Below are 22354 nucleotides of genomic sequence, written 5' to 3'. Positions count from 1 at the left end.
CCCACCGAGGGGACCAGGGTCCCCTCCAAATCCAGCTTCCTCTGGCCCCTCTCTGCCCACTGGCATCCCACGGGGGTTGAGTTTGGCCCCAAAAAGCCATGGCGGGGGGTGGGGTGGTGCCCTGGAAGCCTGAGATTTGGGGTCTGCCGCTGGCTGGCTGTTTGACTCTGGCAAGTTCTCTCCTGCTGAATCTGAGAACAGATGGCAATACCCACCTGGGGGTGCTGGCTGCAAGGATGGAATGAGATAGTACGAGGATCCTGCTTAGCTGATGCCCAGCACCGTGCATGTTTGATGATGATTTAACGATAGTCGGTCAGTCACCCCCTCCCACCCTCCCTCACATTCCCTGTTGAATTCCTGGGACGCCCAGACCCTCCTTCAGACAGTCTGACTGCTCTGGGGCCTGAGCTGACCTGGACACATGGGGGTCTGGGTCACCTCCCCCAGCCTCCCTGCAGCTGGGATCCTGGTTCACCTCGCCCAGACTCCCCACGGGCAAGCAGCTGCCATGGTGATGGCTGTGGGCTGCCCAGAGGGAGGCCAGACCCCATGATCAGACTGGGGTGGCTTCTGCCTCCGGTCAAGGAAGGCAACCCCCATTCTTGGCTGGCAGGAGTGGGAGAAGTGGGGGTTCCCGGCAGGGGTGGGACAAGGGGATCTTTCCAAAGCAGCACCAGTCAAGAAGCTGGAGGGAAGGGCTTGTGAGACAGGAAGGAAGGAAGGAGGGCGAAGAAGCAAATGGATCGGAGGAGGGGGTGGACCTGGGGAGGGGAGGACAGGAAAGTCCCGTCTTTCCTCTCCTGCTCTTTCCAGGACGTGCAGAGAGGCTCGGGCACCGAGGGCCCCAGGCACCTTCCCCAGACGGGTGGCCCCAGTGTGTACTTACTGCCGACAGCGGAGCCCGCGGCGGCACCTGCGGAAAGAGGGGGGTCACAGCAGAGTGAGGAGGGGGTGGCAGGGCTGAGGACAGGAAATCAGGGGGGCCAGGGCACCTCACCATGCAGGGACTGGGTCTGATTCTCCACTATACCCTCACCGGTGCCTGCGAGGGAAGGGCTGCTCTGAGCCCATTGAGTCTCGGAGCTGTGACTTACCCCATCAGGGGACCTGCTGATAAGCCTCCACTGGGAAACTCACATGCACCCTTCTCGTCTGACTTTAGACTCTCAGGTCCTCCAGTGCAAGGCAAAGAGGCGGGAGGTCATTCTCTGGGGGGCAATGGGGTGTCGGAGAACATGAGGGTCCCAGCCACAGGGGCAGACTGGTTTACTGGAGGCTCTGATGGAAGCTGCCACAGGGGAGGCCGCCGTGCCTGCTCCCATCTGGGACATGCAGGGATGCCTGCGGGGCTGACAGGCAGGTGATCACAGCGGCTGTCACGCACTGAGGGCTTTCTGCACGTGGGCCCATGCTGAGCACCACCCCCACCCGGGCCATTCAGGGCTCAGGGCTTCCTGGTAGCTCAGATGGTCAAGAATCTGCCTGCACTGCAGGAGACCCAGGTTCGATCCCTGGAAGGTCCCCTGGAGAAGGGAATGGCAACCCACTCCAGTATTCTTGCCTGGGGAAGTCCCATGGACAGAGGAGCCTAGTGAGGTAGCAAAAAGTCGGACACAACTGAGCGACTAATCCTTGCACTTTATAATTTGGGTTTCCCTGTAAGGAATCCATCCTGCAATGGAGAAGACCTAAGTTTGATCCCTGGGCTGAGAAGATTCCCTGGAGAAGGAAGTGGCTACCTACTCCAGGATTCATTTGCCTGGAGAATTCCAGACATGGACAGAGGAGCCTGGCAGGCTACAGTTCACAACAGCCCTAGGGCAGGCTTCTAGGGTCCTGGTTCTACAAATGAACAAAGGCTCAGAGGGAGAGATGGCTTGTCCGAGGCCTCACAGTTTTGAGTGGCAGAGGCCTGACTCTGACCTGGTCCTTTCTGTCTGTGTGCGTCTGTGCGCTGGGGCTGCAGGCGCCCGAGGCCACGGTCTGAGCTGGGTGGGAGTCATCAGTCTCAGGAGCAAGAAGCCGGGGCCACAGTGTCCCCTCCAGGCGGTCCTGACAAAGGATGGGGCGTGAGGAGCCCCAAGGTGCTTGCTGGGGTGTGGGCCTCTCCCGGTGACTCTGGGGGCGGGACAGTGAGAGGTGCCTGGGGGGATGCGCCTGGGGTCCCACAGGATGACCTGCAGGTAAGGGTGTCGGTCTCTGGGTGCTGGGGGATCTCATAGATCCTTCTAGGAGGAGAATGGGGCCCAGAGAGGGGGTGGGGGGGGCAGCAGGACAGTTGAAGGGAGGTGAGCCTGAGAATCAGAGGGCGGTGACAGCAACTCAAGAACTGATTTTGGCAACAAAGATGGGTTGACATCCCCCGGGTGGGGCAGGGTGGTTGCCCAGAGCACTCTCTGGGCCTTTGAAGGCCTGCATGGGGGCTACGACTGCGGTAAGTCACCCTTCAAAGGCCTCGAGAGCCATGCCCGGCACACACACGACATACTGTCACAGCCTCATCACGAGGCTACCGGCTTTGATCAGCCTCGAGTTACGTTACATAAAGCTTTCACTGCTCGGTTGCGGGGTGCCAGTGGATGGGCTCCAGAGAGTGTGCCCAGGAGGGGCGGGCCGAGTAGTCCCGGCAGCCCAGCCTGGCTTAGGAACTGGCTCCAGTGCTGGCGCTTAACTTGCTGCTAACTAGGAGGGCGAGGGTCGCTGGGCCTCAGTTTGCTCATCTGGAGAGTGGGATCATAATGAAAATACCATCTGAGGGGTAATCAGAGGGCAGAGAAGCTGTACATAAAGTACCCAGTGCAGCCTCCTTGTCAAAGCACTGGCCGAGTGTCAGCAAGTGACTGGGTGGGGGGCGGGGGGTTGGCTGGGGAGAGCCCACCCTGGACCAGCTTGGGCCCTTATCCACAACAGCTGGGGGCTCCCTGGGACTCAATTTCAAGGAGACACCCAGGGACTGTGCTGGGGGCTGATGACGGGGGGAAAGTGTGTTCACGAGTCAGGTGTGTGAGGGCACACCCTGAGGATGGACTCTGGAACTGAGTCAAGAGAGGAGCGGACCGTGCAGACGGCATGGCCAGGGCCTTGGAGGACCCCTATGTAAAATGAGATAACAGGAGACCAACTTCCAGGGGCCACCCGGAGGGCTGAGGGGGGACTCGGTAGCATTTGGTGCCATGCGGCACCTGTAAATGTCCCGTAAACACTGGGACATTTACAAGGGATGGTGCTGCTCCTCACGGTCAGCCTGGAGGGAGGGGTCCCTGCCCACCCCTCCCTGACTCCCTGCGGGCCTTCTCTCCTGCCTGGGGGTCATGAAGGGGAAGGTCAGTGAGAAGGATGCTTAGTCAGCTCATCTCAGGTTCCCAGCAGGATGCAGGCATGCTAGAGGGCCTTGATGACAAGGCCTGGCACTTAGGAGCTTGGTTAAAAAGAGTGTACCTGTTTGTGCAAGTGTGTATGCATGTGATCACAAATGCGTGTCAGTGTGTGCATGTTTGTGTGCACAAATTTGTGTATCTGTGCATGTGCTCACAAATGTATCTGTGCATGCACATGTGCATGTTTGTGTGTGTTCATGTGTGTATGCATGTATGTTTGTATGTGCACACCTTTGTGTATGTGTGTATGTGAGTCTGTGCATGCGTGTGTGCATGTTCATGTGTACAAATCTTTGTGTGAGTGTGCATGCATTCACACATGCCTGTGCATGCATGTTTATGCACACACCTTTGTGCAAGTGTGTGCATGTTGTTCACATATGTGTCTATGCATGCACATATGCATGTTTGTGTGTGCAAATCTTTGTGCAAATGTGTGTTCACACATGTGTGTACATGTGTGCATATTTGTGTGCACACCTTTGTGTGAATGTGTGCATGTGTTTGCACATGTGTGTCTGTGTACACACACACATTTGTGTGCACATCTTTGTGCAAGTGTGTGTGCATGTGTGTTTGTGATGAGATCCACAGCTCCTGAGGCTGAAGGTTGGGGGAGCCCACGGCCTTGCTGGTCTGAGGTGGGGCGGGGCGGGGGGTGCCGAGTGTGGTGGCCAGCCTGCGTACGCACACGCGTTGGGGGAGCCGTGGGGCAGCGGCAGGTAGGAGCCGGCGCGCCAGGACCGCGTGCGGAAGCTCCTCTTGCACTTGCCGCAGTCGGGGCCCGTGGTGTTGTGCTCACACTCACACTGCAGGCTGCCGTCGCGCACGGAGCACAGGTTGGCGTGCAGGTTGCACTTGCACCTGGGGGGACACGGAGGGGGTGAGGCATCAGTGAGCGGGTAGGCGGCTGCTCCGGCTCCCTGAAGGGCTGGGAGAGTGTCAGCGGTGGCCGGGAAGGGACCCTTGAGGCCACCCATCCAACCTGCCGAGACTCTCCTTTGGGACAAGCACCCCCGACACACCATTCTGAGTGAGTCTGCCCCTGGCTCCTGCCTCTCACGGGGTGGTCCCAGATGCTGTATTTTAGTAACGCAGCTTTGGATCACTGTGGTGGTTAACAGGTAGCAAGAGTTACCTGCCCCTGGTTGCATGGACCTGGACCTGGCCCTGGCCCCAGGTGGCACCCCTGCTCTTGGCTGTGGCCCACACCCGTGCCCTTGAGGGCAGAAAGAAGCCCTGATTCCCAAACCCCTGTCAATTCATCCACACATATATTATTCATTCGTTCATTCAAATATTTATAGGCAACTCATCATTCTGAAACCAGTAAATAAAGGGAAAGAATCAAGCATTTGTTTTGCGTGTCCTATATAAAGCATACCTCCAGGTAACCAACAGTTGATGAGGGGATGTTTCTTTTTATAGAAACAGTCCAGCTGCTAATTGAAGAAGGAAAGATAGAATTAGAAAGTCGTCATGCAGCATTCCCTACTGAATGGATGGCTGTGGGCACAGAGCATCAACAGAGATGTCCAGAGAAAAACTTCCCAGTGGAAGGATACAGCCCACCCTGAAGCAATCTCGTCAAGACAAATTGAACTTGAATCTGATCAACGCTCTGGAGCAGATTCTGGATTAGCTATGAATTCATAGGGAATACAGAGGACAGAGAAACATACTAAACAACACCAGGGGGGAATGCAGTCAGCAAAATCCAGAAGTGACGACAGCTTCTAGGACCGATGAATTGCAAGGGGGGCAAAACTTGATACAGAGGAAGGAGGAACCCAGATTAAGAAAAACCTCAAGGGCAAGGCAACCAAGGGCAGGACAACTTCATCTGGGCCTTGGTTCAAACAACCCCTAAACTCAGATAAACAAAGCATATTTGTGAGACAGCTTGAACACTGCCTACATTTGGTGACATTAAATCGTGTGTGTGTTAGTTGCTCAGTCGTGTCCGACTCTGTGACCCCATGGACTGTAGCCCACCAGGCTCCTCTGTCCATGGGATTCTCCAGGCAAGAATACCAGAGTGGGTAGCCATTCCCCTCTCCAGGGGATCTTCTTGACCCAGGGATCGAACCTGGGTCTCCTGCATTGCAGGTGGATTCTTCACCGTCTGAGCCACCAGGGAAGCCCAATATTAAATTAATGTTTATTAAGTGCAGTGATGGCATTGTGATTATGTTTTTAAAAGTCCTTATCTCGAGAGACACACAAATATTTACAGATGAAATGATCTGATGTCTGGGGTCTGCTTCAGAATAACACAGGAAGGGAGAACCTGGGGAGAAATGCAGACAAAATGAGAAAGGCTATGAGTTAATTGCTGAAGTTGGGTGACAGGTATGTGGCAGTTCATTACAGTAGATTCTATTTTTGTATGCATGTTGGAAAACCTCTGTAATAAAAGTTAGAGATAGAGAGTGCTCTACATTCTGATATGGGAAGAGTTCCAAGATATATTGTCAATATTTGTAAAAAGCAGAATAACGTGTTTGGTAGAATTTTCTTTTTATTAAAATAAGCAAAGACAAATATTTATAGGGCACCTGTTATGTGCCAGACTCTGAGCTGGGAATGGCAAGTACAATGGTTGATAAAACAGATGGGGTCCTTGTTCTGCTGGAGCCTAGCGTCCAGCAGGGAGACAAGGAAAAAAAAAATCAGTGGTGGGGGAGGGGGAGGGGCTGATTAACAGGTGGAGCCCAAGGGATTTTAAGGGCAGTGGAGTGATCAGTATGACACTGTCATGGTGGACCCATGACGTTATGCATTTGTCAAAACCCACAGAACCCAGAGAGCATCAGGATAGAGCCCTGACGTCAACTGTGGACTTGAGTTGATGATGACGTATCAGTATCGGTTCATCAACTGTAACAAAGGGATCACAGGAAAGCAAGATGTGAATAACCTAGGTATTAGGAGCCCTCTGTGCAACCCACTCAATTTTCTGTAAACCTAAAACCTAAAAGTCCACAAAGACTTAATCTTAAAAAATAATAATCGCGCCAATCTTTTTAATTATAACATCCATGTCAGTGGTCACCGGTGCCCACGTGCTCTACAAAGGAGAGGGGACGGTGGGTTCTCAGTCTGAGCGGGGAGCAGGATAGGCTTCCAGGAAGAACAATTTAAATCTGAGACCTGCAGAGTGACTCAGGCAAAGAGGGGAGAACCTTCTGGAGGAGACAAGAATGAGGAAAGACACCCCTGGGCCAAGAAGAGCTCAACTGATGAGGTCTGAGATGGGATGAGAAGAGAGGGCAGGAGGAGGCCAGACTGGACACAGAGGCTGGATTCTGTTCTGGAAGCCCCGGGAAGGTCAGAGGTGTCCTGCTCTGGCTCGTATATGTCATCGTGGCTGCTCCATGGAGGATGCTTTGTCTGGGAGACCAGAGCCAGGGCACGGTGGGGTGGGGGGCGGCAACAGGAAGCCGTGCCTGGCTGGCAGAAGAGGGCAGCGGTCTGGACAAGGATGGAGGCACCTGCGTCCCACCAGTGATGCCCAACGTGGGCAACATTCCCCACCACTGGCTCCCAGCATCTCGAAGACTGTTTCCTGAAAGCTCACCCAGCACTTCTTTAGCTCACAATTCCCCCTTCTCTTCACACCTCACCTCCCACTCAGTGATGCTCCTCCTGGACGGAGCATCCCCTCTTAGCCTCTGCTTAGGATGAATATTTAACTTCCTGCGTCTTCCCGCCTCATGAATCTGTCCTGCCAGACCCTTCATCCTGGCTCTCACTGCGCCCACCCCCTCCTGACCTCCTCGTCTCCATCTGACTGGAGCACCGCTGTGAGGCTGCCCTTCCAGGGCAAGGATCCCGAACGCAGGGAGCTGCTTGCCAGGTTTCTAGCAGCCCTGCAGCTCTGAGTTAACCTGATGCCTGCTGGCTCCAGAAGTCTCAGGGCCGCCTTCTGTAATTTTTTAAAAATAATTTACTGTTGATATGTTGCATTTTCATTTTCATTCAGCTCAAGAACTTTTTCTTTTTTGGGCTGCATGGCCTGATGAATCTTAGTTCCTGGACCAGGGATTGAACTTGTACACTCTGCTGCCAGCGGAAGCTCGGAGTCTTAACCACTGGACCACCAGGGAAGTCCCCACCTTCCTTCTTGTAACTTCTCTCTCCCATCAGGTCATCTTGCAGGATGGTTATGGAAATTAGACACTATCATGCTATGGGGTATTATAAAGCCATTAAATATCTCTTCCCTGTGTCTCAGCAATAAAGAATCTGCCTGCAATGCAAGAGACACAGGAGATGCGGTTTGGTCCCCGGGTTGGGAAGATCCCTTGGAGAAGGAAATGGCAACCCACTCCAGTATTCTTGCCTGGGAAATCCCATGGACAGAGGTGCCTGGAGGGCTATAGTTCATGAGGTCTCAAGAGTCAGACATGATTTAGCGACTAAACATTTTGTTGTCAGAGGCTATTTCAAGCCCTGGGGAATGTTCCTAACACAAAAGAAAAGACCAAAATTAGTGAGCGTTTGCTGTGTGCCAATGGGTATCTCATTTGACCTCTGAATGGCTACCAGAGCTGGTATTACTGTCCCCCTCACTTTAAAGACGAGAAAATGGAGGCTCAGCGATATTAAGCATCTTGCCCAGAGTCACAGGGCTGCCCAAAGCTGACTGGGACTGGAACTCAGAGATATCCAGCTCTGGAGTCCAATAGGTGAATATAGGTTAGAATATGGATTGTAAAAAAGTAGGACACTAAATGGTATGCATTATAGAGCTATGGACTGAATTGTGTCAGTCTGTAATTCATGTGTTGAAACCCTAACACTCAATGCAACTGTATTTGGAGACAGAGTTCTTTGAGGGGAAATTAAAATTAAATGAGGTCAGAAGGGTGGGGCCCTAATCGCATAGGGTTAGTGCCCTTATAAAAGGAGCAATAGACCCTGGAGTTCTCTCTATCACGTGAGGACACAGTGATAAGTCAACCATCTGCAAGCCAGGAAGAGGGATCTCACCAGAAACTGACCCTGACAGCATCTTGATACTGGACTTCTAACCTCCAAAATTGTGAGGAAATAAATAAATGCTTGTAATTAAAGCCCCACACTCCATTATGGGGGCCCAAGCAGATTATTGTCAGACTACGGACTTCCCAGGTGGCATTAGTGGTAAAGAATCCACTTGCCAATGCAGGAGACTAAGAGACTTGGGTATGGTTCCTGGGTTGGGAAGATCCCCTGGAGGAGGGCACAGCAGCCCACTCCAGTATTTTTGCCTGGAGAACCCCATGGACAGAGGAGCCTGGTGGGCTATGGTCCCTAGGGTCACAAAGAGTTGGACATGACTGAAGCAGCTTAGCAGGCACAGACGCATCAGACTGTAATCAGCTTCTGATCGTGTGTAAGTTCACACCTGAAACACCAGCAGACAATACATCTCGGTACTCCCGTGGTTGTCTAGGGAGGGAGGGGATGGGATTGCAAATGGTTTCTGTTTCCTTCTTTGTCACTTTGCATGTTTCCTACATCCTCCACAGTGAGCAGGTGTTACTCTGGTAAGCAGAAAACAGATGAGATTTGAAAACCTGAAATCAGGCCAGGCCGGTTCCTGAGCTCACACAGGTATTTCCTCTCAGGAGGAGAAGCAGGTCTATCGGATCCTGTTTGGGAAGCCATCGCTCCATGTTACATGTGATGCTCATGACTCTCAATTCCCGGGTCCACAGATGTCCGCTGAGTTCTCTGGACTAGAATTCTGATGCATCAGCTGGTGCTAAAGTCTATGCTATTTTAACTTCATCTTCCTTTGCACCCTGGCCCGGTCAGTTTTCCTGCAGCACAAAGCTGAAATGAATGGAGCTTGAGAAAGTCTGTTCCCTGTTTCTCTGGAGCTCCCATCTACTACCACACATGTACTGTGGGCCTACTGTATGCCCGTTGCTGGAAAACGCACAGAGAGGGTTGGGCAGGCCCCAGTTGGCACTGGGGACCCTTCTTCCTAGAAACATTAGACCCAAAGACAGTCCATGGCAAAGAAAGATTCTGTGTTTGAATCACATTGGTCAACACACATGATGCTCTCCTAACGCTGTCCTACCCAGCTCCCTGATTGCCCCGCCCACCCAGGGCTTTCCTGGTGGCTCAGACAGTAAAGAATCTGTTCTGCCTGCAACGTAAGAGACCCGGGTTTGATCCATGGGTTGGGAAGTTCTCCTGTTGGAGGAAATGGCTACCTCCTCTTGTATTCTTGCCTGGGAAATCCCACGGACAGAGGAGCCTGGAGGGCTACAGTCTATGGGGTCACAAAGAGTTGGAAACGACTGAGTGACTAACACTTTCGCTTTTTCACCCAGAGTCCTAGTGTACATTAGCACATCAAAGGCTCTGACAAGTCCCGCAGGAAAGAAACTGCTGACTTTGTCTAACTGAAGTTTGCTGGCAAAACATATTTGACCTCGGAAGGTTTTAATTTTTTTCATCTGAATTCCTATTTAATGTCCCACGGAGCTAGCTGGAGAGGAACACCCCAGCTGTGTGGAAGCAGGAATGTACACCATGCCTCTGGCCCGAAGATCAGATATTTTTAGATATCAGCTACAGAAAGAAAAGATTGCCGTCTTAACTTTGGGTGATCACACTGACCTTGGCTTGTTAAACATTTGTTAAAAGGCAGCTGAATCTGAGAAGTGTATTGTAATGATGATAGACGACACTCACGGAATGTGAGAGCTGGACAGGTCTGGCAGGGGTGAGGGGTACAGGTGGGGAGAAGCCTGTCCAAGGTCATGCAGTTTAAAGGCCACTCCAGATCCAAATCCAGACAATTCTCCCTGACCCGGCTCTGCCCTGCCCCATGCTGGCCATCCCCTCCCACCATCTTCATCTCCCAGAGGGTGTCTTGGCTTCTCTGCCTCCCTGGTTGAGCCCTGGAATGAGTGTGGAGGGAAGTTCCGTGCTGGGCAGGGCTGCCAGGAGGAGCCCACACGGTGTGGGGGAAGGTTCACCAGGACTGGCACAGAAACAACCCAGTCAATGGAGCTGCTTCTCAGACGTCCTGACTTGTGCAGGGAGCTCGGGGTGATGCTGCCTCTGTGTTTGGGGCGGGGGGCTTCACTTTTCTGGTTCTCTCTGTGTCCCTCTATGTCTCTCCACGTCTCTGTCCCCCACGGTTCAGATCCTGCTTTCCTCTGGACCTCTGCACATGCTGTTTCCTCCACTGGATGTGCTGCCAGGCTCCGCTCCTTTCTCCTAATGCTAACACCTAATGAGAGTGCCAAGTTCAAGGCCCAATGCCACTTCTGCAGGCAGGCCTTTCGTGATTCCGCCTCTATCAGCCCCTGCTACACTCTCCCTTGTCCCAGTGTTCATCGTGATCAGCGTCATCTCCCAAAGTGGAGCCCGCGAGATGGCTGGGAGAGATGTGAGTATGAACTGCAGAACAGTTTAGTAGTTTTTGTTTAGCTTTGATTATATGGCTTCCCTGATAGCTCAGCTGGTAAAGAATCTGCCTGCAATGTGGGAGACCTGGGTTCGATCCCTGGGTTGGGAAGATCCCTGGGAGAAAGGAAAGGCTACCCACTCCAGTATTTTGGCCTGGAGAATTTCATGGACTATATAGTCTTAGACTTCATTGGGATTCTCCCCTGATAGCTCAGTTGGTAAAGAATCCACGTGCAATGCAGGAGACCCTGGTTCGATTCCTGGGTCAGGAAGATCCCCTAGAGAAAGGGTAGGTTACCCACTCCAGTATTCTTGGGCTTCCCTTGTGGCTCAGTTGGTAAAGAATCCGCCTGCAATGGGGTAGACCTGGGTTCGATCCCTGGGTCAGAAAGATCCCCTGGAGAAGGGAATGGCTATCCAGTCCAGTATTCTGGCCTAGAGAATTCCATGGTCTGTATAGTCCATGGGGTCTCGAAGAGTCCGACATGACTGACTTTCACTTTGATTACACAGTAATTTTTTTTTTTTTTGGGGGGGGGAGGGCGCGGGCGGCCCGGGTCCGGCCGAACCGCCCCGCCCCAGCCTCCCCCCCCTAATTACACAGTAATTTTTTAAGGGACAAATTCACCAAACCTGGGAATCTCAGAAATATTTCCTAAGTGAGGCCAAAGTTTAAAAGCATATTCATTTAAAAAAATTAGTAAGTAAACAAATCATGTGAGATATCCTTATGTAAAAGACTGATATCAGAACTCAACCTCATGCCATCAACAAAACACAATTGATCAAAGACCTATATGTAAGAGCTAAAATTAGATAACTCTGAGAAAGAAACAGGGCTAACCCTTTGCGACGTTGGATTAAGCAGTGGTTTCTTACACGTGACACTGAAAGTACAAGCCACAGAAGAAAAAATAGAGACGCTGGACTTCATCAAAATTACAGACTTCTGTGTTTCAGGGGGAAGCCATCAGAAAAGTGAAAAAAGTGAAAAAACACCCAGAATGGGAGAAAAATCTTGTGTTATTAACTGAATCCCTGTGAAAACCCAGAAGGCACCATTCTTCCCATTCTACAGGTGAGGAAGTAAGACTGTGATAGGTCAAGTGCCACGAGTCACCCCAGGCCTCTGGGTGGAAGAGGCTGGATTTGAACCCAGAACTGTTGGGTGCAATGCTCGGGTTTCATCACCACTCCACTCCTTGCATCTCTCGGCACTCCCCTTACCTTGATTCCACCTGGATGATGAAGGCCGGGGGGAGGGCCGCTGGGCTGATCCTCCCAAGCCCATCACCAATTCCGAGGCCCAACTTTGGCCAAGGAAACGCAGGAGAAAGAAACTCCCTTTCCCGCCTCCTGTCCCAACACCAGCTGCTGCCTGCATCTAGACCGAGGCAGGTGGTCCAGGCTCCCGGCTGCACCTCTGGCCCAGACACTTCTCCTGCATCCATGGGATCAATTTTCCCAAGGAGTTGCTTTCTGAATTTGACCTTTGAGAACCATCAGTCTCACCAGAAAACCATCACCTGAGCCACCTGAGCCCGCCACACAGCACTTCTCGGCTCATCCATCAGGAAGCATTATTTAATAATGAGCAAAAGGGACAGCGCAAGGCCGGCCAGCCCACGGGACCTGCCCCTGGCCAGCAGTCCCCCTCTCCACCCCCCACCCCCCTGCCCAAGCCCATCAGGATCTGCTGCTCGCCCCATCACAGAATGCCAGGGCTTTGACCCTGTGGACAGCAGTGGAAGTGACTCGGTAAGAAAGGGGATGGGGGAGGGGGCAGAGATGCTGAGTCAGCAGCCAGAGCGCCAAGCTGATTCTCTGCTCAGGTTTTGCCCAGGTGACCTTGAGCAAGTCACTTCTCCCGGCCTCAGACCTTCCAATTGCAAATGGAAGGGCTGAGTTACACCTTAGCTTTTCAACTTGACTATTCAGTTGTTCATGGGTGCCTAACATACTGTCGTGTTATCTGGCACAGAGCGGGCTCTAATCAAGAGGGGCTGAATGACGGAAGGAAGGACGGACGGGAGGGAGGAGATACTGCACAGAGGCTCTTTGCCCAACACCTGTCACGGAAGGCCAGGTGGCGTCTCGGCCAGAGCAGTGTGGGGGTGGGTGGCCAGCCTCAGGGTCTTAGTCTCCTGGTAAAACTGGGGACTTGACGGCTCCCACGGGGCCGGGCAACTGAGAGGATGAGGATGGGCTGGCATGGGGGTAGCGCTCAGCACCGGGTCGGGCACACAGCCAGCCTTCCATACACGCCAGCCGCGTTGCCCTTGTAACGGCCCACAAGTGACGTCGGTGGGAATCTGTGGATTCCTAGGAACAGACTGTCCTCATCTGACAGGCACCCAGCCCCATGGGAGAGTTCCCCTCATCCGAGCTGTCCTGCCAACACCCTACCCTAGAGCCCCTCTTGGCAGCCAGCAGAAATGCCCCCCATCAGCTGACTTGTTCTCCGGGTCCCTGGGGGCCCCCACCAGGGGGCCACACCCAGTGTCTCAGAGTCGCTTCCCTGAAGGGCCTCCTGTCACTACGGTTGCCAGATTTAGCGAATAAAAACATAGAATCCCTGGTTAAATTTGAATTTCAGGTAAACAGGGAATAATTTTCAAGTATAAGCACAGGCGGGTCTCAGAGATACCACGGGTTCAGTTCCAGACCAATGAAGCAAATACTGCAATAAAGGGGGTCACACGAATTTCTTGGTTTCTCAGAGAATATACACGTTATGTCAGGGACTTCCCTGGTGGCCCAGTGGTTGGAAGTCCGCCTGCCAATGTGGGGACACAGGTTTGATCACAGGTCTGGGAAGATACCACGAGCCTAGGGGCGGCTAAGCCTGAGAGCTGCAACTACTTGAAGACTTAGAGAATAGCTTTCTGAAGGAACTGCTCTGCAACAAGAGAAGACCCCACATCACAACGAAGAGTAGTCCCCGCTCACCACAACCAGAGAAAGCCCGTGCACAGCAATGAAGACCCAGAGTGCCCCCCCAAAAAAGAGTTAGTCTTTACGCTACACTGTAGTCTGTTAAGAGTGCAACAGCATTACGTCTACAAAAATGTACAGATTTTAACTAAAGATACTACATTTTGAAAAATGCTAGCCCTCATCTGAGCCTTTGGTGAGTCATAGTAGTAAAATGCAGACCAGTGATCACCACAACAAATGCAATAATAATAAAAGTTTGAAACAGCACAAGAATTACCAAACCATGACACAGAGCATCTGAAACGAGTGAGTAAGTGAAAGTAGTTCAGTTGTGTCCGACTCTGCGACCCCATGGACTTCTCCGTGGAATTCTCCAGGCCAGAATACTGGAGTGGGTAGCCTGTCCCTTCTCTAGGGGATCTTCCCAACCCAGGGATCGAACCCAGGTCTCCCACACTGCAGGCAGATGCTTCACCAGCTGAACCACAAGCAAAGCCCAAGTATGCTGGAGTGGGTAGCCTATCCCTTCTCCAGGGGATCTTCCCGACCCAGGAATCGAACCGGGGTCTCCTGCATATCGCAGGTGGATTCTTTACCAACTGAGCTGTCAGGGAAGCCCTGAAAACGCTGTTGAAAAACCAGCACCAACTGACTTGCTCGATGCAGGGCTGCCATGAACCTTCAATTTGTGAAAAACACAGTACCTCTGAAGTTCAATAAAGCAAGAGCAATAAAACAAGCTTTGCCCGCATGTCCCATGAAATACTTGGGACGTGCTTGTACTAAAGACACCATTAATACTCGTGGCTCATCTGAAATTCGGGTTTGGCCCTGCATCCTGCATCCATCCGGCAGCCCCACCTGCCACCCTGCTCACCCTCAGGGTGAGCCACGGCCCTCTGCCCGACCCCCGATCCCTTTCAAGGCCTGGCCTGGGGTGTCTCTGCCCACCCACCCACCAGAAGCTGGTCCGGCTGCCCGCCCGCCCGCCTGCCCTCCAGAGAGGCGGGCACAGCTGCCTCCCCCCCTAAACCGCTAAGTCCTCTCTTGTTCTCTAGTTGATGAGTCCCTAACGAGCCCCAGGGGAGGGCCAGGAGGGGCTGGAGGCGGGCTTGGGCCTCAGCTCCTGGAGCAGGCCAGCACAGACAACCCAAGTTCTAGGGGAAACGTGCCCTGCTCCTGCCAGGAGGAGACTGACACGCGGACTTCACCCCATCCCGTCCACCCGCCGGGCCCGGCTGGGGGCCTGACAGCCACTCGAAGCACGAAGCTCTCATCAGGACGGCAGGGGCGCCAGCCCGTGCCAGGCGCCAGCGCGCCCTGCCCCGCGGGGAGGGGCGGGCAGTGCCCGGGAGCTGCTGGCGGGAGCGCCATCTGGACACGGGCCTGGCACCGGGGCTCCACAAAAATCGTGAGCTGGGCCCTCCCCTTCTCAGGGTGAGAGAAGCTGGGGGTTTGGAGAGCCTCCCAGACAGGAGGGCGGAGGAATGTAGGTCAACTCCTGGCTGCCGGAAAGACCGGAAAGAGTGATGTCATCGGTTTCTGGGGGAAAGAGGGGGAAGCGGTGAGTTTGGGTGAACAAGAGATCTGGGTGCTTGGAACTGGGAGGGGAGGAGGGGTGCGGCTGGCCCCCTCAACCATCAACCCTGCCAGGATTTCAGGGTATTTCCGGGTGTGCCTAGGTGGGGGGCACACAGGAGAGCCCAGGACCCCGGGGGGTGCTTGGTAATCGCTCCCCTCTGCCTGGCACCTCCCCCACTTCTTTTACCACTTGTCCGAATGTCATTACATATGGAGCCTTCTGGGGAAGGATGGGCGTATTTCTGACACCTTGAAGGCTAGAGTTGCTAGAAACAAACTTCTATTTTAAAGCCACCAGCAGTGTCTTCCCGTTTCTCCTGCCAGAGAGAGCATTTATCTCTGGGGAAAGACTGTTCTTTTGTTTGGGGAGAAAGATTTCAGTGGGCTGCTGGGTGTGCAGGGAAGCAAACCCACGCCTCCACTGGCCTGGAGATGTTAGCAGGTGAGGGTGGACACGTGAGGGAGAAGGCTGACCCTGAGGAGGGCACGCCCCTCGTGGAAGGGCTCATGTATCTGGGGTTTGGGGCCTGGACCCCAAGGAGCAATGGGAGGCCATGGGAGGGGGCTGGGGGCTCATGAGAGAGGTGGTCCAGGGGCTGTCCCTCCCAGGCAGCAGGCGGCCAAGGCCAACGGCTGGATCTCAGGGTCATTGCTGGCTAACGGCCATTCTTTGAAGTGTCCCTTTTGTATGTGACCATTCTCATTGACTCGCCCCAGGGTCCGAGTCCACTTGTGATGGATCGCTGTGGCCTGGGGGTGTCAGACCTTTAGGGGGTTAAGGGAGAGACTGTGTTCTTGGCTGGTACACACCAGCAGGGAGAGACTGGCATGCATCAAGAAAGCAAGCAACGGTCAGGAGAAATGCCTGGAGAGGATGGATCAAGAGGGGATGAGGGGGAACTTCCCTGCTGGCCCAGCGGTTAAGCCTCCACGTTTCCAATGCAGGGGGTGAGAGCTGGATCCCTAGTGGGGGAACTAAGACCCCACATACTGCACAGCGTGGCCAAGAAATAAAATAGGGAGTTTCCTGGCAGTCCAGTGGTTACAATTCCATGCTCTCACTCTTGAGGGCCTGGGTTCAATTCCTGGTCAGGGAACTAAGATCCCACAAGGCAAACAGTGTGACGGCCAAAATATAAAATACGGGTGATGAGGATAGTTGGGGATCCCTGGTAAGGGATACTGGACTCATAGAGAATTTGTGGAGTGGGGGCAGGACTAGGGTATTAACGGGAAGAGGGCTCCTAGGTACCGGAGAACTTGAGCCATCTGGGTCAAAAAGTGCGAGTCAGGGCCTGAGACCCTGAGAAGAGCGGAGACTGAGCGCCGAGCCGCAGGGCGCGGGTGTGCGAGACCTCGGCTGCCCGGCATGGCCCGGCGCTCTCAGGGTGATGTGGATAAATGCCGGCTGCTGGGTCTCCTGGAACGCAGTCGGGCTGGCAATCGAGTTTATTGGCCAAATCAGATTTGGGCTTCTGTGCGAAGTCCTTTTGTATTAAGTGCTTTAACGGACATCACCTCCTCCAGTCTACTGATAAATCCTATTACCCGTTATAAGGCCAGAGGCAGCTCCTCAGCCAGCAGGAAGCTGAGAGAATGGTGCTGGGGGGACTCGGGCGTGTGGCTTGGGGGAGACATGGTGTGTGTGTGTGACCGGGCTGGTGGACTAAAGCAACATCATCTCTTTGCCTGTGGGAGAATCCAGCACCCTGGAGGGAAGGGCCAGACCTGGTGGGGAGGCGGTGCTGGGGGAGGAGGGAAGGGAAACATGAGGCGTGCTGGGTGTGCTGGTGGAGGCAGGGGGGCTAGAGGGACGGGGTGGGTGTCAACAGACCCATTGGTTTTGTCACCCGGCCTCCTGGCTCGCAGATTCCATATGCTCCCTTCTCTGAAAGAATTACTGATGGTAAGACCCATTTGTTCGTGTAAATAAGTTCACTCGTTCATGAATGAATTCCCCAAATACACAGCCTGCCTCTTGGGTTCTCGGTGCTGGCCTTACAGTCTTACAGGTCGAGAACACAGACCCAGACCCTGTTCTCACGGAGCTCAGGGCTCGGGGTGGGGAAGGGGACGCTGCTGGGTGTGAGCGTGGCTGCTGGGCTGCAGCCGTGACAGCGCAGTGGGACTGCTCTGCTCCTAGAAGGCCCGAGAAGGGGGCGGAGAGGATGGCCACCTGGAACCCAGACTCTGGGGGCCCCAGAGAGGTGCTCTCTGAGCCAAACCCTGAGGAATGAGGAGTTTGCCAGACAGCAGGGGTGCGGGTGGGCAGGTTGTGTCCCAGGAAGAAGGAACAGCTCAGTGGCAAGTCAGAGTGACCCAGCTCCGGGCAGGGGGCTGATCTGCCAGAATGCAGAGCCCAGCATGCCCAGGGAGGTGGGAGGAAGGGTCTGTGGTCCATGGGAATGGAGTTTCTAAGGTCAACGGGAAAGTACTGAAGAGTACTGTGCAGGGAAGTGACGTGACTGGGTTTGGGTTTGGAGATAACCTCTGCATGGAAGGGGGCGGGCCAGTCATCTCCCCAAGCAAGATCCTGATGGAGTGTATGTCCCTCTCTGGGGGGCAGGGGTGGTGATGGGTCCACATAGGAAATGCTCACGCTGACGGACTGGGATGGGAGGGCTGGGTAGGAATCCAGAGGTGGTCACACTGGTCAGAATGGCCATCGTCAAGAAGTCTCTAAATAACAAATGCTGGAGAGGGTGTGGAGAAAAGGGATCCCTCCTACACTGTTGGGGGGAATGTAAGTTGGTGTAGTCACTATGGAAAACAGTATGAAGGGTCCTTAGAAAACTAAAAATAGAGCTACCATATGATCCAGCAATCCCACTCCTGGGCATATAACCAGATGAAACTGTAATTCAAAAAGATACATGCACTGTTTACAGTAGCCAAGACATGGAGACAACCTAAATATCCATCGACAGAAGAATGGACAAAGGAGATGTGGTGTATGTTCACAATGGAATACTACTCAGAGAGAAGAGGAACGAAATCACGCCATTTGCAGGATGGATGGACCTGGAGATGATCACCCTAAGTCAGTCAGAAAGAGAAAAGACAAATACCAGATGAAACCACTTATATGTGGAATCTAAGATATGACCCAAATGAACCTATCTATGAAACAGAACCAGGCTCTCAGGCACAGAGAAGAGACGTGTTGCCAAAGGGGAGGGGCTTAGGGGAAGATGCAGTAGGAGCTTGGGGTGAGCAGATGTAAGCTTGTATATACAGACCAGATAAACAACAAGCTCCTAGCTACAGCACAGGGGACCGCATTCAATATCCTATGAGAAACTCTAAATAGCCTATGAGAAACCGTAATGAAAAAGAATACACTTAAAACATGTATACATATGTCTAACTGAACCGCATTGCTATACACCAGAATCAGCACAGCATTGTAAATCAACTACACTTCAATGGAAAAAAAAAAGGGAATCCAGAGGGAAGCATTTCCCCAGAGTGGAAGGAGGCAACTGCAAATGGGGGGAGAGGCCCCCCAGATGCCCCAAGGCTGGAGCAGGCCGGCTGAGGCTCCCTGATGACCCTGGGCTGCTGAGAACGCCCCAGCTCCGTCCTCCGGGTCGGCTTCCGCGAGCCGGAGTGCACGGCGGCGGTGGGGCGTGTGATGTGTTTGTGACTGATGCTTGCGGAGGTGGATTCCCGCGTGTAGGGGGGGCTGCATGTGTGTGCGGCACGGAGGGGTACATACAAGGGAGAACCAGTGAGTCTCAAGTGTGCTTGATGTGGGCGGTGTGCCAGCGAGCCTTCAAAATGCCCCCTGACCCCAGGCTCCCTCTGCTAAGGGGTAGGGAGGCGGCCAAGCCAGGGCAGCAGCGGAACAGGACCTCGCAGTTAGCCTGGAACTGACCTGCCTCTTCCCCAGTCGGATTTCCCCTGCCCGGCCCTGTCTGTCCGGCCCACGCCTCATTAGCCCCGGTTACAGCTACATAGATCCTGCGGATCACCAGGCTGGGGGCGGAGCACAGGCACCTGCCTGGTCCTTCACACTCCCTGAGATGCTGTTGGCACTAACGCTCTTCCAAGGTTAGTGCCTCTGACATGAAAATAAGTTTCTCTTTCCTGCACACCCAGTGACTGATGAAGTAGGCGGGGCAGAGAGCCGGACAGGAGCAGAGATCCAGGGATTCATCTTGGCTGCAGCGGGTCCTCCACGTGAGCGAGGCATCCGTGGAAAGGGGGTTTGGTTCCCCTGACCACGTACTGACTCCTTAGGAATAATAGGGGCGCCCATCTCCTGAGCATCTACTGCATGTCATCGGGTCTCGAGCTGAAGACTTGCAATTCTCAGACCGTTCTCAAAACGGCAGGATCCCATTTCACAGATGGGGAAACTGAGGCCCAGGGAAATTGAAGAGACTTGACCCGGGCCATAAACTAGCAAATGAAAGAGTCCGAATTCAAATGTGGGCTTCTCTTTGACACCCAGATGGGCCGCCACTGACTCATTTCAGAGAGACCTCGGAGCGGGGAGGATGACTGCTTTTGGTTGCCATGAGGATATAGGATCCTTAGAAATGTAAGAAGTGGGGGGGTTGCTGGCCTAACTACTGTCTGTCAGCCTGCCCCTGTTCTCTTCTCCTTCCACGTGTGGCAGAGTCCCCGCCCCTCCCAGCCCCTCCACCCCACCTGACTGATTTCTCCAGCACGTCCCCCTGCTGCCCCTCTCTGCATCGTCAGCACCCCAGGGTGCTGTGGTCCCTCCTTTTCAGGAAGAATCTTCTCCTTCCCCCAGACTCCCCATCAGCTCCTGCCCTATTTCCCTGCTCCCTCTCAGGATCAAATTCCTTGAAAGCCTTATCAGCATTGCCTTTTTTTTTTCTACTCCTCACTCATTCTTTACAAATTTTCTGCATTCACCCTGGAATCCAGCCAACCTGGCCTTCATCCCCGATTCCCCCAAATCTGCCCCTTCAAGGCCCCCTTTGATCTCTCTATTGCTAAGTCCACAGACCCACCTACCTGTCCTCTGTCTAGTCCCCGCAGTGGCTCTGGACACTGATGCCCCTCCCCCTGGACCGGCTCCTCCTGCTGGGCTTTGGGACACTGTCCTTCCAGATTTCCTCATTCTCCGCGTCCTGCCTTCACTGTCTGGCTTCCCAGGCTCCATCCCCGGTCAGCCCTCATCTTCCTCCTCTGTCTCAGAGCCTTACATGCTCCCGTGGTGTCAGGAGTCATCGTGAAGCCCAGGACTCCTGCTGCCTAGTGCTACCTGCCCTTCAGACTTGGACGTTCAGAGGCTCTGATCTCAAGGGCATCTCACAGCAACTGGTGCAAACAGAACTCTGTCTTCCTCTTCAGGGACAGCCACTCAGGAAAACTGATCCACAGTTTCTTAGAAAGTTAAACACACACTTATCATATGAACCCACCATCCCACACCCAGGGATTCACTCAAAAGAAATGAAAGCTTATGCTCACTCCCAATCCTTCACACGAGTGTTCAAAGCAGCTCTATTCATAGTTGCCCCAAACTGGAAGCGCCTGAAATTCCCTTTGACAGGCGGATGTTTTAGGGGACCATTGACCAAAACTGCTCTTCCTGCCTCCGCAGGGGGCATCCCCCACCACCTGAGCCCCGGGGTCAGGCCAGTCCTCCCAGCCACCTTTCCTGTATTTCCCTGTCTGCTACCTTCCCAGCAACCCGAGTCACCCGTGGTGGTTTCATTTGTTTATTTCTGATTCCCTGCAGGACTGTACACCCTGTGGGGCTGTTGGATACGAAGCGCCTGGCTGTGCTGGACACATAATACGTATTGCTATGGACTGAACTGTGTCCCCCAGAAAGACAGGTTGAAGTTCTAACCTCTGGTGTTTGTGACTGTGACCTGATATGGAAACAGGGTCTTTGCAGATGTGATCAAGATATAAACTAAGATGAGGTGATGCTGGAGGAGGATGAGTCCAATCTGACTGCTGTCCTTCTAAGAAGAGGAGACACATGGAGAACACTCTTTGGAGACAGAAGAGCAGAGAGAAGGCGCCCACGTGAAGACAGAAAGGATGGGGTGATCCACCTACAGGCAGGGGATGCCAAAGATGCTGGCTCCCCGTCGCAGTTAGGGGCCAGACTCTCCCCAACAGGTTTCAGGGAGAGCACAGCCCTGCCAACACCTTGATTTCAGACTTCAAGCTTCTAGAACTCCATGACAATACATTTCTATTGTTTTAAGCGCACCTGACGTGTGGTACTTGGGGATGGCAGCCCTAGGAAATTAATACAAGTGCCCAGCAGAAATATTTGTTGGAGACTTCCCTGGTGGCTCAGTGGATAGGAATCCTACTGCTGATACAGGGGACATGGGTTTGATCCCTGGTCTAGGAAGATCCCACATGTCTTGGGACAGCTAGGCCTGTGCGCCACAACTGCTGAACCCACGTGCTATGACTCCTGAAGCCTGGGTACCTAGAGTGTGTGCTCTGTAGCCAGAGAAGCCACCGCAGAGAGAAGCCTGCACGCGGCGGCAACAAAGAGTAACTCCCGCTTTCTGCAACTAGAGAAAGCTCGCTTGCAGCAGTGAAAACCTGGAGCAACCAAAAATAAGTAAAGAACTTTTAAAAAGGACCAACACTGGTCTGGCTTATTTTTAAAAAATATTTGATGAGTGAAGTGCTACAACGGTGATGAAACTCTCAGAAGGAAATCCTCCTCGCTCAGAAGGAGAAAGGGGGGTGTTGGTGCCTCCCAGGGCTGTTGGAAGGTTTTACTGTTAGCGACTCCATTCTTAACTCACCTGCAGCGCTCCCCACATCTTCTGAGACCCTAGCCAAACCCAGGACCCCCTTCCTGCCCCTCCCACGAGAGGTGGAGCCACACCTGATAGATGAGCAGCTCAAAGGCACGCAGATACCCCCTGGGTCCACCTCCTAGACTTGGCAGTGGACCCCCCGCAATCCTCCACACAGCTCTACCTGTACCCCATTTCTCGGCAGACAACGGTATTGCGCATGTCCTGTCTTTGGTGGGAGGCAATGGTTTAGGAGGCTTGACAGATTTGGTTAAAGGGTGT

General features: G+C 53.5%; 1 protein-coding gene across 9 annotated transcripts in view; it reads right to left on the bottom strand.

The window, feature by feature from the left end:
• Nucleotides 1-22354, bottom strand: part of NTNG2 (netrin G2) — a 73322-nt gene that overhangs the window by 10729 nt on the left and 40239 nt on the right. For all 9 annotated transcript variants that reach the window (XM_043469923.1, XM_043469914.1, XM_043469921.1 and 6 more), the window contains 2 exons: nucleotides 4072-4244; nucleotides 890-916 (listed from right to left, as the gene is read on the bottom strand). In XM_043469923.1, coding sequence (XP_043325858.1) covers nucleotides 890-916; nucleotides 4072-4244 — 200 coding nt within the window. The remainder of the gene's footprint in view (nucleotides 1-889; nucleotides 917-4071; nucleotides 4245-22354) is intronic.

This window comes from Cervus canadensis, chromosome 5 (genome assembly GCF_019320065.1).
Source record: "Cervus canadensis isolate Bull #8, Minnesota chromosome 5, ASM1932006v1, whole genome shotgun sequence".
In the NCBI taxonomy this organism is placed as follows: Eukaryota; Metazoa; Chordata; class Mammalia; order Artiodactyla; family Cervidae; genus Cervus; species Cervus canadensis.
The sequence above is the reverse complement of the archived record's forward strand: the minus strand, read 5'-3'. Positions and strand labels throughout refer to the sequence as shown.